Source organism: Theobroma umbraticum, unplaced genomic scaffold (genome assembly GCF_002168275.2).
Source record: "Theobroma umbraticum cultivar Fairchild unplaced genomic scaffold, ASM216827v3 scaffold_44.0, whole genome shotgun sequence".
Lineage (NCBI taxonomy): Eukaryota > Viridiplantae > Streptophyta > Magnoliopsida > Malvales > Malvaceae > Theobroma > Theobroma umbraticum.
In genome coordinates, this window is record NW_018397255.1 from 5,462,004 (window position 1) to 5,478,478 (window position 16,475).

Consider the following 16,475-nt stretch of genomic DNA (forward strand, 5'->3'; position numbering starts at 1 on the left):
CCCCTCCCCTCCCCTCCCCTCGTCCTCGTCAACGTAACGTGCCTTTGTGTCACTGGCTTCCCCTTTTCTTTTCTTTTTTTCTTTTACATTTATACACAAACATACATGATGCATCCAAATTAAATTTGGAGTAAAGTTATTTTTATCCCAGAGCTGAATCCGTTGTTATCATACGAAGATAACAAATAAATATCATAAATATGAACACTTTAACATTTATCTTAAATTTATATTAACACTAATTGATGCTATATTTATTAATTCATTTATTTTCATAATTAAATATCCCAAATTTAAGTATCGTAACTCCTCCTTAGAGCTATCTAAAATGCAAACCTCACCTAGAGGGAGTAGTCTACAACTTCAGATTTATGCCATGTTTCCAATTTTGTAAGAATTAATAAATATATATATATTTCAAAAAATTTTAAACTTTTTAACTTCCAAACACCATCTCCAAACTCTTTTTATCTACCTTGAAATGTACAATACTTGCAGTGGAGTGCTAGGATAAGATTACGTAAACACCCACATTTTTCATAATACAAAAACTTTTATTTATTTTGTATATATTAAGTATATCTACTTCATCCTTTTTTTAATCAAAGTTTGAGTTTTCGATTTTCTTTTTGGGATACATGTGAAAAATTTTGAATTATATAAAAGGAGGGATCTCGTGTTTTATAATAAATCACATTTTTTAGACTATTAAAATTTAAATTTAAGATCATTATCTTACAATATTAAAATTTAACCAATAAGATATGTATGGTTGAAAATGAGTTTACATTCCTTTATTTATTAACCTGAATTTAAATGTGCGAAGTTTGAATTGTAAAATTTAGCTATAAATTGCCATAAATAACATGACTAATGCAACATTGATTTTGTCCAATGGACCGACACATTTAATAATAACAAACATAATCCACCGCAGCTTTAATTGTCTACAAGTACCATAAAGTTAGAACAAGTTTTTAACCTATTTTCACGTGTTTTTTTTATACATTCAAAAGCAAATAAATCGCATTTACCATTTTTTTAACTTATCTGATTTTTTTGGGAATTAATAAAAAAAAATCTAATAGGCAATACCCATGAGATCACAGTGGCGAGCTGTCTATACACTGCAATTGGCGCTCGTGGATCGGAAAACAAAGGCTGCCATCAAGCCAGTGACAATAATTTAATATTTCCTCACGGTATTCCCCCAACTCTCCAACCGGCGCGTTTACACACTCCCCGACCAACCTGGTATCGAAGCGCATGCGGGTAAGCATAAAACGACAATTTAGATTTTCGAAAGACGCTACCGTCTCGCTGAGCTTCTGTCCAGGTCACTTGACTCGACTCCAGTTCCCCAAATAATTGGCGCTTGTGGTCTCACGCTCTTTCTTTCCGATGGGAGTAGATTCCCAGTTGGTGAATATTTTATAGTTGTACTTGGCGGTGTGGTACTGTACGAACGAACCCAGGGTCTCTCCCTATACCCACCGTCGATCTTGTTTAAACGGTCATGATTTCATTTATTACATCAATGTGGGACCTTGTCGGGGGCAACCGAGTCGCTGCTATTTCTGTGTATCTAATAATAAATCTAACACACTCTAGAGCCTAAAGTACGAATAAATCCCTATATATGAGGGAAGTTTAAGGGGCATTACAGTAATATCATATCTCAAGGGGGTTTTTACTGACGTGGATATTAAATTTTTACTGTTCACAGTGGTCGGGTTGAAAAGTCAGTAGGCTGTAGTTTCTAGGGTTATATATTTATATATATAAATATATATTTTAATGTTTGGAAAAGGGCATATGATTGGATTGGGTTTAAAATTGGGCTAATCCGTGAAGCCTCAAGTTCGGCCCAGCGACATATGAAGTTGGAAAAATAAAAATTCAATGTGATTGGTAATAAAGTTAAAAACTATTTGAGAAAGCATGTGAAAAAATGGTGAAATAAGAGATTTTTCAGAGAAGCCAAGGGGACCGTGATCAGCATATCCCCCTGGCTTAGCTGGCTCTATGCGGGAAGTGTGCGTAAATTATTGTTCACAAAAAATTGACGTGACGCAAAACTGTACTTAGTTAGACAATACCTATTTATTTGAAAAGGATAAGGACAGTATACGTAAAGCAAATACAACATTATATTGTGCATTTTTCTTATAAATTAGAACAATCATCCTCAATTTGTTTAAAGATATATTAAATAAATATTCATAAAATTATTATTTTATTATTTTGATAATAAGATAACATAGTATTTATTTAATTTTTTATTAAAAAATGATTCTAATTATTATTATTATTATTTTGAATAAAAGGACACATGGTTTATTATTATATACCATTATTAAGAGACTAAGTAAATTCGGAACAGCGAATATTAATGCGAAACTATTCGTATCACTTTCCAACTCAGGGTTGTCTCCACTCTGGAGATAGCAAAAACAAAAGGGGAAATAGTAACCCCTCCCAAAAACAAAAGGGCATATAATCGGTTTTTACAGTTATTTTTGGATCTTTTTTCTGTTTACGACGACATCACCAAAATTTACCTTAAATCCTCTGTCACTCAACGCTCTCTTTTTGTCTAAAAACTTTGAATACTCGCTTTCTTTAGTGGCCACGTCACTCGGGGATTTTCTTACAGCCTTTTAAAGACAATGATTGGATGAACGTTGACACGTGGAACTTCACGAGAGCGAGTAGCCAATGAAAGTTAAACAGTACTTTCAGTCATGCGAATAAAAATAAAATTCTTTTGAAGCAGGGGAAAGGGGGAGGGGCGGTTGATATGACTATCAGTCTGTCACCGTCACTTTCTCTTTCTCTCTCTCAAGGTAATAATCCGGACCCACAATAACATATCATTTCCTCAAGTGGGTACCCACAATTGATGGGCTCCTCATCCAAAAATTGAAATAATAATACCACCCTTATGAATTTGGGCGAAAATTGAGAGATGGGTCTCTGAATTTGAAGGGAAAAATGGGTAGAGTCTTCGCCTTTGTTTGATGAAGATGAATAGATGATGTTGATGATGATGCTGATGATGTGGAAGGGGCAGATAGGTGGGATCCAAAAACTGCAATAGACACGTGCCACTGTCCAGGCAGCTGACGTGGCCCAATAGCACACGTAAGGTGCTGTGTTGCTCCATCAATCGCTTTGACCACTTGGTCACCGACAGGAGCTGGCCAGCCTGTCACTGTTACTCTACCCTCTTACGTACATACATTACGTGACTAAACTATTCCCCTCATATCTCATTTTTCCCATAAATCTTCTTCCATTTTAACTTTTATCCAATAAAAACAACAAATAGATTTAACTCAATCAATTGTAGAAACGTAAATACGGTAATTCACAAAAGGCATCGGTTCGAAATTAACATCTGCTTAATAGGATGTGTGTAACGTACCATACCCATGCCATTTAACTCATTCTTTATCGAAATAGACAAAATTACCAATACGTCAATCTCTTCTTCTTTTTTTATCTCCGTTTCTATTTTGTTTTATCGCAATTGAGGACTTTGACGCAACAACAACAACAGAATTTCTAAAGTGACAGGCACATATGGGAGTTTGCAAATTGACCGCTGGAAACACATTAGCGAATAGGAGAAGAGAAGGGGAAAAAAAAATGGAATAGAAAGGAACACCACACGTGCGTCAACACGCGCACGCAATAATTGAGGGCCCCACTTGAATGTCTTGGTGGACCCAATTTTTTAGGTTTGTTGGGTTTTACTATAATTTTCATAGCCAAAAATATAATTTTGGGCTTCCTGCTCATGGGGCGCAGGATAAGGGGTATAGGATAAAGAAAAGAAAGGGAAAGTCCGAAAGCCCTTTTTCTCTGTCCCTTTTGGGTTAGATTTTTGTTAATGATGGATTAATGAAGTGGGATTAAGGGGTGGGTGATGATTATGGGCATTGGAGTTTGAGAAATAGGGGAGAAGGGTGTGGGGACTCACACTCTTTTTGGTCTTTCTTTGTTATCGAAAGGAAAGTACAAAAGGGGGATGAGAATGAAAATCAATGCCACACGAGAGAGATGATGACAAGAAAAGAGAGAGACCCTACCCTGCCCCCTAATTATTTTGCTATCAATACATAAAAAGAGAGAAAGAAAAGCCACAACGAGAGATGAAATTGGGTTTTGCCATTTTGGGCCTATATTCAACTCAAAGCCCAAGATCATTTGAACCCTCGTTAAATGAAAACATGGAAAATTTAGTGAAAATAACGACAAATAATATATATAAATAAATATATATGCGAGCGTGCACGCTTGACTTTAACGCCATAAATTCAGACGAACAACCTCTTAAAAGACACAACACCCTGTTGACACAAAGACATGCTAATAGAAGACGCGCAATAATGTTTGCAAGCTAAGGCTGATTGACGTTGGTGTCCCTTCAAATGACAAAAAGGAAATTCCATGCAAACGAAATCATTGAAAGAGATTTTGCAGTTGTATGAGATGGCTAGTTGAACACGTTAAAACATAATTTTCTTTTGTTTGTTTGGGGGGAGAACGAACGATGAACCTAAGATGTTGTAGTCTTAATTCATACATACATAAATCATTATATATATCATCTATTATACATATATGATATACTCCGACCTACTAAATAATTTATAGCAGCTGTCCCAGCCATCTATTGTCCAGATGTTAGGCCACACATGACTTAATTATCCACAGGGTGGAAACAACAATGGGGGACCCAAATGCAGCAGTATTTGAACTAACTTGCCGGCATTACGCGATTACAATCCATTACACCCCGCCTTTCCTTTGAATTTTATGCACAAACGTCTTCCCCACATATCTGCAACTAGCCTTGACTCAAAAGTCTTTGTAAATCTTGATAGGAAACAATGACTATGGCATTGCCTAATCTTGGAAAAACGTACAGAAATTGAAAGGAGTGGCAATCATATTCTGTCTTTTGTGTGATGTTTTGGAACTCATATCCCTTGGCTAATTTTTACCCCAGTGGACATGTTTATCAAACGATTTTGATAGATACAACTGGCACCCAAGAAAGATTTTGCATTGGCTCAGTGGGAAAGTGTGGGACAACTTAGCATTTCCCTTCAATCTAATTCATTGATGACCTTTTCTTAGGGACACACGTTGTGCTGTATATCGATAAAGGGTTGTATTCGGTTAAGCAGCCATTTTCTGGACGTCAAATACGGTGGGAAGGCATCCAATACAACCCTAAAATATGTGGTCAGGGCCTGCACCAAAGTACAAAAACTCAGGAGAAAAGCTGGGAAGCACATGCTTTTCTTAAGTCCAAGTAGGCAGTTCCATTTAGACTAGATTGCTTAATGGAGTTGCCTACTTCAAAATCAAATGATCAATAGATCAAAACAGCTTGTCTGTGCCTAACGTACTCTGTGTTTGTCCATTTCATAATGTGGTCAGCAGACGCAAAAGTGAGCTTCATGTGAAAATTTTTTCCTTCAAGAATCCATAACTAACACCAACTCTTTTAGTCCTAATCTAATTCAGGGTTTTCACTGCAAATATCAATACAACTACAGCAACAGCAACAATGGTGGTCGGAGATAAACAAAGAAGAAGTTAGGGGATGGATGAAGTTGATGCTTCCAAGTGAGCACAATATTCAAAACTAAATGCTATAAATGCAGAGAGCTTAAAACACATGGAAGAGATTTTTCCAGTTCACCAAGGGGGGCCTACAAGCCTCGAAAACCTGATCGATGACCACGTGCACGTGTGCAGCAGGTGCCCAACACCATTAATGGCTGAATTAACCACAAACTTAACTCTCTTGGCATGAATGCATCATTCCCTGTACCCTAAAATGAGAGAGGCTTATCTCGGGTCTAGAAGTTACCCAGTTGTTTGAAGAATTAATGGGCCAAAAAGAGAAAATCAATGCCACGGGGGACCACTATGAATGATTCGTACGAGAAAACTCCTGTTGAGAAAAGGCTCAACCATTCAAGGATTCCCCTGTTTTCTTCTCTCGTGGCTCATGCATTTATATGTGTATGCACAGATCAAATACCAGCATTTAGTAAGATCTTTTAAGTGTTCTGATCCCTGAACGGTACTCACATTTGCTAGCCCAAGTACCAATACTAAAAAAAGCCTCAAATTTATTTGTTTCATGTCTCACGCAAAGGGAAATTTATCGACGGAAAGCCAGGAGAAGAACCCGACCGCAATCAACACCCAGGTATGGCTACCTGATTAATTAGACAAATGGACAAAAGGATACAAGCCTGGGTCTTTTACATTACCACCAAGAAGGGAAATAAGATTGAAATGCAAGGAAATAAATTCCTATTAAAAGTATTATTAGAGGGTAAAAAATGCTGTTTCTGCAGGGAATTTGCTCCCTCTCAACAGCATCCTTTCACTTGAATAAATTCAAGGACATGAAAATAATTAACCATGATGTGTGAAAAAAAAAATTATAGTGATTTGGAATTTTGATCCTCTGTGTAAATAAGTTCCTGGAATCCGCTGACTTAAAATGGTTCTCTCTCTCTCTCTCTCTTTCTCTCTCTCATATATAAATATATATATATATATATATATATATATATATATCTCTCTTTTCCTTTTACTTTGTTAAACCTGTGACTGAGTTTTTTAGACCTTCTCATCAGTCTCGGTGGAATCTGATAACTCATCCTGTTTTTGCGACTTGTTGCTTGGAACTGGATAAATCCGACGCTCCTTCCCTCCTGGCTTGGATGAGGCATTACCATACCAGATCATTCCTGCTACTGCAATGACCATGCCCAGAATTACGTGTAGATTAAGACCCTCTTTCCCAAAGAAAATGAACCCTAAGATAAGGACAAGAATAGTCTTCATATGGCCAAGCACTTGGAATGATACAGCCGTAAACCTGCCAATGCAGATGAACTGGCTGAGGTTGGTCCCCACTGCAATGGTGCACGACAGGATTATGAAAAACTGCAAGCAAAGAGCATCACATATCATTTACAGTAGTCATGATTACCTGCAAGCAAAATCTATTTATATTCATACATTAACTTGCACATGCACTACAGAAAGTGGACTTTACAACCATGGCCCTCCATTTTGGAGACAGCATAGGACAAAATATCTGGTGATTGGGAGGATCTGAGGCTAGGGGTAGAGATTCTAGGTCTGGGCTGTAATGTTGTTCACAAATACCAGCAGACAAAGATCATCTACTTTTTTTACTATCCTAATTTTGAGCATAAGATGTTAGAAGCATGATCTCACTCAATTCTTTCAAATTCTAAAAATGTCATGTAATGTATGCAATGGGACGGTTAACTGCAGCCAGCTGGATTACCAAAAAATAGAAGAAAGGAGAAGCAAATTATCAAAATCAACATAGTGGCCAAGAATGCATGTCAGTCCTATACCTTTGAACTTAAAATACAGATATGCAACTAGACACAGTTTATAAAACCTTGAAAAGAAGAACCTTATTAAAATACCTCTTTTCTATTTGAATTTATAGCATGTGAATTACTATTAGTCAGAGGATTGAGCAGGAGGTAAACCCAACTCTACTCTGAAATAGCTGATATTTTAAATATTGTGGAAGAACAAATTGATGCAGAAACTTTGCATACATTTATGCCAACCCAAAATAAGTAAGGAAACCAATAGTTGACTTCTAGTTTAAAGATAAAAACATGGACAACTACACCCATATTGGCAAATCATGTTTTAAATGGAAGACAAGATTACTCTTTCTCATTAAGATCATCTCACTAGGTGGTTATTCAAGCAAAATGTATATCCATAAGAGAGAGAGAGTGAGAGAACTATCTATATATAAAGCACTCAAAAAATTGTATCAAATAATTAAGCTTCACTAATAACATTATAAAAGTATTTCATGTAACCTGGTGATAACAACTTCAGTGCCAAGCAATGGGCTAATTTTCTTCTTCAGTCAATTATCAGGCATTCCAATAGGCTAAAACAGTCAAAACTAATGAATTAGTTATCCTAGGCAGTGTGAGTTGTGCTCTAGAGGTATTGCTGTTCTTGCATTTTAGGAAAGGTTGGTAGGAGGGGGAAAAGACAAAACCATTTGCACTTGAAGATCTGAAATTGATAAGATTGATATTCGAATCTTCCATATTTTCTTCTTTGTGCATAGCTGTCATAACCATATGCAGGAATGGAAATCACCTCTCAGTAGGAACACAAAGAAATACAAAGACATTCTCACATTATTGTTAGCAACCAAAGAGCTTTTTCTGGGTCTGTCAGGTGTATCCTCCTGCCCTCCTTTTTGTGCCAATTAGATGTGGCACAATGAGAGTACCAAAATAAAATTGTTCTAGACATACAAAAGCACCAACTTTGACAATGGCCCCAATAAATAAGCTGGTGCAAATAATAACAGTCATAATTGGGATGCTAGCTATTGCAATGACAATGAAAGACATGTAGCATTTTATGAACACTCAAAGGCTGTGGATAAAGAGTGAAGGCTCATTATAAATGGAAGTTTATCCATATATGTACCAATACAACTTAATTTAAAAGTATAAACACAACACGCATTAAATAATTGATCAGCCACAATGACTTCATGAGTATGCAGATGCTAGTAAAATGGAGCAGTATTATAAGTCATGCTTAACAACTAAAGCCTATTCAACTCTGATAAGAACCTTACCACTGATATCACAGTGTAGTCATAGGCATAAACCTTTTTCTCTGTTAACCAATAGTCGACAAAAGGACCAACTAACAGCAGGCTTGCAGCTTGTACTGGAGCAGTATGTCCCAATAAATCGAATGATCCTAAAGAATGCTTCCTTTGAAGAAAATGTACATACTGAAACAAAGAAGGAAAACAATAAAAGAGAAAGACCCAAAATATCAATCCGTGAACAAGATTAGGCATGGTTGATGTCTCATTTCCTGAATGGACTTCAGCCATGACAAACACATATTGAACCTTGTTCAATCATAAAATTATCAGACATACTGCCCAAAATTTTCTTCCAACTTATTGCACCTTATATAAAATCAGGATATTGGTGCAGATTTACTTACATACTGCTGGAGGGCTGTGCTCCAGACTGCTATTACAGCAGCTAAAAAACCCTTGAAATTGACACTCACATCTGTAACAGTACAGACTGCAACTCCAAGGAGAACTACTACTATGCTAAGCTTCGTATCCCTTGAGTAGCGGACCTTGTCGAAAACAACTTCCAGAAAGCAAGATACTGGTATCATGCTCAGCTTTGCTATCTGAGAATATTTTTTAAAGAAAACAATGTATCATAGTTCCAAGAGATCAAACATAGAAGATATAATAATAATCTAAGTCACTACGGCTGACCTGATAAAAGCCCACTGAATTCCACATCAAACTCACATTCATTCCAACAATCGAGAAGTTTGCAAACAAGACAAATTTGAGAAGCTCGGGTAATGGTATATAAGAGCCCTGAATATAGCCCAGCCATCTAAGAAAAACAGTCAACAAGGTTGTTGTGGCAAAATGCAAACCCGTTAACGTTGTAGCTGCAGCACAATAATAAATGGGACACAACATCAGGGTCTGCCAGAAATGCTCAGGTAAATTTTGTTAACATTTGACTTGCTTCATCAGAAGCAACATAGTCAAAACAAGATATATTTTTCATATGTAAGATTTTTTTGGTATCAAGAGTGCTGAGCTACACAATGGGAGGTAGCCCTCTCTCATCCCAAAAATCTCACCCCACATAGGATTTGAACCAAGGATCTTAAGAGTTTTTCGGTATCAAGAGTTTTGAGCTACACAATGGGAGGTAGCCCTCTCTCATCCCACAAATCTCACCCCACATAGGATTTGAACCAAGGATCTCCTAGATGGAGGCTCAAGTTCTGACTGCTGGGGTATCCCGTTGGGCACTTTTCATATGTCAGATCAAAAAGAAAACAATTCTTCGTTTATCCAACTTTAAAAGTTCTGTTCACTTCTTCACCTTCATCTATTCATAAAAGTTCTCCCCATTAGAAAGGCATTATAACTCAACATATTCATAATTCTAAAGTCTGGTTTGGAATCTTCCAATCAATTTCTTAAACTTGTGTATCCAACTGTATTTTTACGATACAATAGTATTTGTTTAAACCATGCTTAGATTCTATATGAGATGTAAAGTAACTAGATATACATATTTGCATTGACAAAATGCAACTGCAAAACATCATCAAATAACTTCAAGTCTTCAACCCCCTAGAATATGTCCAGAGGGCTCTTAAGCAAATACTTTTCCACATAAATGTCATATCTTATACAAAATTGTAATGTCCTATATAGAATGGTGTGACATATACCTTCCTGCATAGTTAACTTGTTTGTTCATGTCTATAACAGTTACTAAGCCTTTCCAAAAATTTAGGGCCTGCTTAAGTTTGGAAGTATTTTCCATGATTCATCTCCACTTTTACTCTAAATATAATCTACGTACACGGGTAAATAACTAAATCTGGGGAACCTTGTTTTACTAGTTCTATGGAAAGTTGAAAAACAATTTAAAATTGCTGACCAATTCATTTATCTTCTTCCAAATGTACGTAAAAGAGGAAATGGAAAATGAGAAACATTTTCCAAAACTAAGTGGGCCTTAAGCCGTTTCAATTCAAAATCTAAACCAAAATTGAAGAGTAACCATTGCCCTAGTTGAAACGGCCAATTTTTTAAGATGGATGATTTGTAAGGTTTGAGATTGTCTGACTATTAGTTATAAATCAAATTTCTGCTATGGGTCCAAAGAAGATTGCTTTTATACTTATTTAGCTTTGACCACATATAATTATTTTCCTAATTTAATAATGGACTGAACTTTTCAAGAAAACATTATTTTTTGAAATATAAAATGGACAAAAGAATATAGGAAGATAACTTTTTCCCCAATAAAACTTCTGGGTTTCTCTTTGCTCTTCCTATTCAACTCAACAAACACATCCTAAGCGAAAGGGAAAACCAAATCAATGTCCTTCAAAAACTATTTGTCTTGCTACTCTGTTTCACCCTTTTAGGTTGATCATATGGAGCTCAGACCCATGGAATAACAAGACTACATAGAAACACAATGAACATAAAGCGCATGATCTGTTAGGAATGTAATGCAAAGGCGAAGTTTATCATAATTTGCAAGAAAACTGTTCATTCAGAACATACCAAAACTGAAGCCATGCGTAGCCATCAAGGCTTTATTGACCATGATTATACCCACAGATGTGACAACATTGAAAAACCATGAGGCCACATCCAGAGCTGCCTTCCTATCAGCCTTGCTTCCAGACGACATTTTTAACTGTAGTGTCCAATTTATCAAGCAGAGTATTTGTTTCTCAATTTCATGTGAGCAAAAATTACGTTCTGGTGTCAAAGAACCAGTAGCTGTACCTGTATCAACAACTCATTTGATAACAAGAGAAGGTTAAAGAAAGCACAAACAAAGCTTCCTCTTGCAATAAAGGGAGTGACCGAAGTTCTCTTTACCAGAAATAAAGGCAGAATATGATGCATAACATTTTCCATTGAACCAGTATTAGAGGAGTAGGATTTGGATTTAAATTCAAATTTATTTATTGGGGATTGGTTTAAAAAAGTTGGATCTGAAATTATGCCAGATCCATTTGGAATTTTCGAAAGGGCAAAATCTAAAATTTCAAATTACTTTGCAAGATTGGTATTTTGCAAATCCAATGCAATTAAAATCTTGAATTTCAGATCCAAACTGAATATTTTCAAATTCAAGAATTTTAAGTAAGTCAAAATATTTGATATCCAAATCCAAATTTAGGGTCCCAAAATGCAACCAAAGAAATTCCTACACTTATAGTCAACAGCAGAGCAGCCAAATTTCAGTACTTAAAGCTGTTTTAATAGCTAAAGTAATATACAGAAAAGAAGAACAAAGAAACATTACAAACATGGCCCCATTTTCTTTTACTCTTCAGCTTTCCTTATAACAATCTATAACTACTTATTCCATTAAGAGTTAGAACCAAAAATTCCAAAAAAAAAAAAAAAACGATGCCACAAACTAGGACATCTTCATTGCTTTTCCTCCATTAATGAAACAATTGTTTATTTATTTACCCGCCCGGGATTTGCCCATTTTTATTCAAAAACTCAAGCACAAGATCAAAACTTGGAACTTTTCCAGCTACATGAATTTGACCAGCTTGCTAAGATCTAAACTTATAATGTTAATACTAAAACTTTCAAATTTACCTGCATTACTAATAAATTTTCAGTTCAAAAAGTTATCAAATTTAAAATTTATGCATTTGCTGAGAGTTTACAATAATGATCGCAATATCAATGAAAAAAAAAACTAAATTTGGAGAAACATTTTACTATTTCTAGGCAGATCCGTCACTTTTTAACGTTATTTAATTAAGCTTCATTTCTAAAAAAATAAAAAATGCCCACGATTTCATTCCAAAAATAGCATTCTTTTTTTTAAATAAAAAAAAAGCAGAGTAAAAAACCCAAAGCACATCAAAGCGAAATTAAAAAAAAAAAAAGAAGTTGTAAAACGATCAAAACAGCAAAGCATTCTTCGCAAAATACAAACAAAGAATCGATTCGAAACATACTTCGGAAAGAAAAGAAGGAGATTCTTTTTCCCGCGAAACAAACGGAGGCGAGAACGAATTTTAACGAACCTGAGAAAATAAGAAGAAGAAAAAGAAGAAGAAGAAGAAGAAAGCAGGGGAGTCCAATGAGGCCACCTTGGGATTTGCGCCGTAAATAGGTTTTCTTTTTTCTTTTTTTTTTTGAGAATGAATGAGAGAGAAACAAATACTATCTTTCCTTATTTGCAGTTATACTTCGATTTCAAATGAGTTTCCTTGTCTCGCCATTAAAGAAATATATATATAGAGAGAGAGAGAGAGAGACTCAAGAGTCAAGAGAAGAAAAAAAATGAAATTCATTCATAATTTTCTCTTTATGCTAAATAAAATTAGAAATCAATCAAATCATTAATGAACCTGGGATTTATGGAGTAAAGGCAAGGAAAGCAATGTTCTATACAAAAAAAATAAAATAAAATTATGATTTTCTTTTGTGATATGATTAGTAATTAAGAATTTTCTCGGTTCAAAAAGGAATAATTATAACTAGGAACTTCCTTACAAAGGTGGGACTTGGACGTCTAAGGGCGGTCCATAGATGTTATTTTCTTAGTCCATTTTCGACATTAGATTTTTGAGTAAATGTGTTTGTTTCCTCAATTAGTCATTTTCTTTCTTGTTTTCAGTGTTGTCAGTGTGAGTTATTTCCCTCAAGAATATATATTATTTCCACTTATAATGAAAATGAATTACTATATTATGATAGCTACTTGATTTTCAAAAAAAAAAATTATGATAGCTACTTTATTAGTCCTTTTTTTTTTTTTTGCTTGCTTTAAATTGGGTCATAACTTGATGGCTTTTTTCACAATTCCTTTCTTCTTTCTGTTTGATGTGGCAGAAAATGTAAAGAGTAAAAATTAGTATATGATCCTTTTAAAGTTTTGTTGACTCGAGTAACCAATTAACTTTGGCATAAATTATCTATGCAAAATGTATTTTTTTAACATTTAAATATTTGACTTGATGGGTATTTACGTGTTTTCTATTTAAAAATTAGATTTATATTCTCTGTTTTTTGAATTATATATATTCTTGGAGCTTTGATGTTTTTGTTGATTGAATCAAATGACTGAAAGTAAATATTAAAGACACTTCTCTGTACCTTTAATATTGGCTTAAATTTTGGCATAAGGAACTCCTAACTTTGCTTATCAATAACACAATCTTCCACAAAGTGTAAGTTAATCTATCTTCACAACTTATTAACTTACTAATAAATTCGTAATTTTAAAGCTAAAGCTTTACTTTGCATGCATACATAACTTATAGGCATGTGTGTGCTTTCAAATCATGAGCACTGTGTAGGTGTTTCTCCTTTTTGGGTTTAGGTAGTTGTCCATAGCGGATATTTTTTTTTTGTTTTTGGTTAAGCTATTGTCTGTATCCATCTTCTATTCATAACGTGAACTTGCTACCAACTCTTTGAAAAAAGAATCACGTTTTTTTCGTTAATATATAATTTTGATCACTAAATCTATGTTGAATGGAAAATTTAAATACGTACAAGATATCTCTTTAAAAAAAATTAAAAAATATCAATAAAATTCGAGACGTGGGTGAAAAGTACGTGACCTGGAGTATAGACTAGACTTTTCCCGATGGCTTATAAGTCATGGGGCGTGGTTAGGCAGCCATCCCACCACATTAATTACTCCAGCAGCCTTCCTATTGCTCTCTTACCTTAACCATCATCCATATACCAGAAAAGAATTAGGCAGGAATATCAACACTAACGGCTTATGAATTGAAGATTTCTCTGCTCCTTTTCTCAGGTTTGACTCTGATCGAGGGAATTGGATGAATTTGAATGAGTAGTGTTTCTTCTTCAACTGTTTCTGTTATGCTTCTTCTTTGTTTTAATTTATTCAAATGAAGCAATCTGGTGCCTTTACATGCCTTAGCTAATAGCTACATTGCCCGAACTCCAACGAAAGAAGCTTGGTTTCTTCGGCTTTGTTGAGACTTTATGTTATACGCATGCATCGAGAGTCCTTTTCTTTGCCACAAATAAAGGAGTTCCAACTAATAGATTGAGTGTTGATTTAAGTTTGGAAAACTAGATATTAGTAATTTTAAAGTCTTAAATTGGCACAAAACGGATATGATTTTATTAGTTTCTTATGAAATTAAAATTTAACAAAATATTGAAATATTATCTTATTTTAAATTACTTACATATACTAAATGACATCATAATCCATAATTTTTATATAATATTTCATTTTAATCCATAATCTATTAAAATTAAAATTTTGAATCCAAGATTTTTTAAAAATATTTTAAATCTTTACATTTCATTAAATGTTATTAAAATCTTACAATATATCTCGGCTTAATGTGACAATATCAAAAAATATATATGTATATAAACCTACTTAATATCTTGAGTTGAAACTTATATTATATAGATGTTCACATGTGCTAAAGTAGCTGATGGAATGGATAGATTTATAACATTTTCAAATCAACATGGATCAAAATCTAAGTTTTAATATCACGAATAAAAATAAAATGTTGCATAAAAATTATAAATTGTTGATGCATTTTAAGTCATTATATGGATTATAAATTTGAATAAGCAGTTTTCTATAAATTTGTTTCATTCCAATTATACAAATAAAAACATTAGAATCAACAGGATAGGATAAAAAATCAATTAATAAGTTATTCAACAATTCGTATAGGTTACATATGATGTTTATTGTGACATTAAAAAATCTACAGTAACGTTTAAAATCACTAGCAGCAATAGTAACCTTCCAAAACCGTCAATGCTAAGCGGTTTTCTTTAAAGAATTTCAATTTTATTTATTGTAACATTGGTTTTTTTAATGAATTATAATTTATTCAAAATGATACTATAAATTTCTTTCGATTGAAGAACGTAAAACTTTTGATATTCTGCCATGGTGAATCAAAGCACGTGATCTATGCTTTTAGCCATATTTTTATTAATTATATTATATCATATTATTATAGTATTAAATTTTGAAAAAAATTTAACAAATATAAAAAATTGATTGAACGGGATGAATTGTGTTAAAGTAAGTCTGTCATTAATTTATATCCAGAAAATTAACTTGATGGAGTATACAAGTGTCACGAGCCGAGTGGTCAGCAACCCAACCTGTGAGCCCAAACAGAAAAGAAGCCCAATCCATCTGCACACAAAAGGTTGAAAGTGGTTACACATCTTTTTTTAAAAATGTAAATAAATTGATGTAAATTTAAATTTAAATATATATAAACATAATATTCAAAATTTAAATCATGTAAATATTTTAGTCACGCCTGCCTCCGTCTAGAGGTGTTTGATATGGATTTACTTTAGATTGAATTATATTACTTTATCATAAAATTATTACTTTTTATTCAAAAATTAATATAATAAGATATCTTATACTCACATTTATAAACCTCTCAAAATCCTTCATATTTACCAAATGTAAGATTAAAATATCTTATTTACTTTCTCTAAAACATTTGACATGATCCATTTTATATTTTTGATATTTTGCTTTAGAGTTTTAAATTTTTTATCATAATTTTTATAAGTTTTTAAAAATATTTGAAAATGGAAGATAAGATCTAAAGTTATCAAAATTTTTAAAATTTTTAAATATTTATAAAATTAAACTTTAATACTAGAGAAATATTTAAAATTTAGTAAAAAATTAAAAGTATAATCAACCGATATTCAATTCAACTATTTTCTTGCATAGGAACAGTATTCAACTAATTATTATTTAGTAAGATTAAAAAGAAAAGACATGGATTGGTGTGGGGGGGGGGGG

The 16,475-nt window shown here is 33.8% G+C and overlaps 1 protein-coding gene across 3 annotated transcripts; it reads right to left on the reverse strand.

Annotated features, from left to right (window-relative positions):
• Window positions 1-6,319: 6,319 nt before the first annotated feature.
• Window positions 6,320-12,918, reverse strand: NST-K1 (nucleotide sugar transporter-KT 1). 3 transcript variants are annotated; one of them, XM_021445471.2, is made up of 6 exons: window positions 12,709-12,918; window positions 11,210-11,437; window positions 9,377-9,561; window positions 9,085-9,285; window positions 8,702-8,863; window positions 6,320-6,984 (listed from the first exon to the last, which is right to left on the reverse strand). In XM_021445471.2, the coding sequence occupies exons 2-6, from the start codon at window positions 11,337-11,339 to the stop codon at window positions 6,655-6,657; spliced, it is 1,008 nt and encodes a 335-aa protein (XP_021301146.1). In that variant the 5' UTR covers window positions 11,340-11,437; window positions 12,709-12,918; the 3' UTR covers window positions 6,320-6,654. The 3 variants fall into 3 exon arrangements, with proteins under 3 accessions (XP_021301146.1, XP_021301145.1, XP_021301147.1); XM_021445470.2 differs by having other exon boundaries at window positions 12,640-12,917; XM_021445472.2 differs by lacking the exon at window positions 12,709-12,918 and having other exon boundaries at window positions 11,210-12,633.
• Between the last annotated feature and the right edge of the window lie 3,557 nt (window positions 12,919-16,475).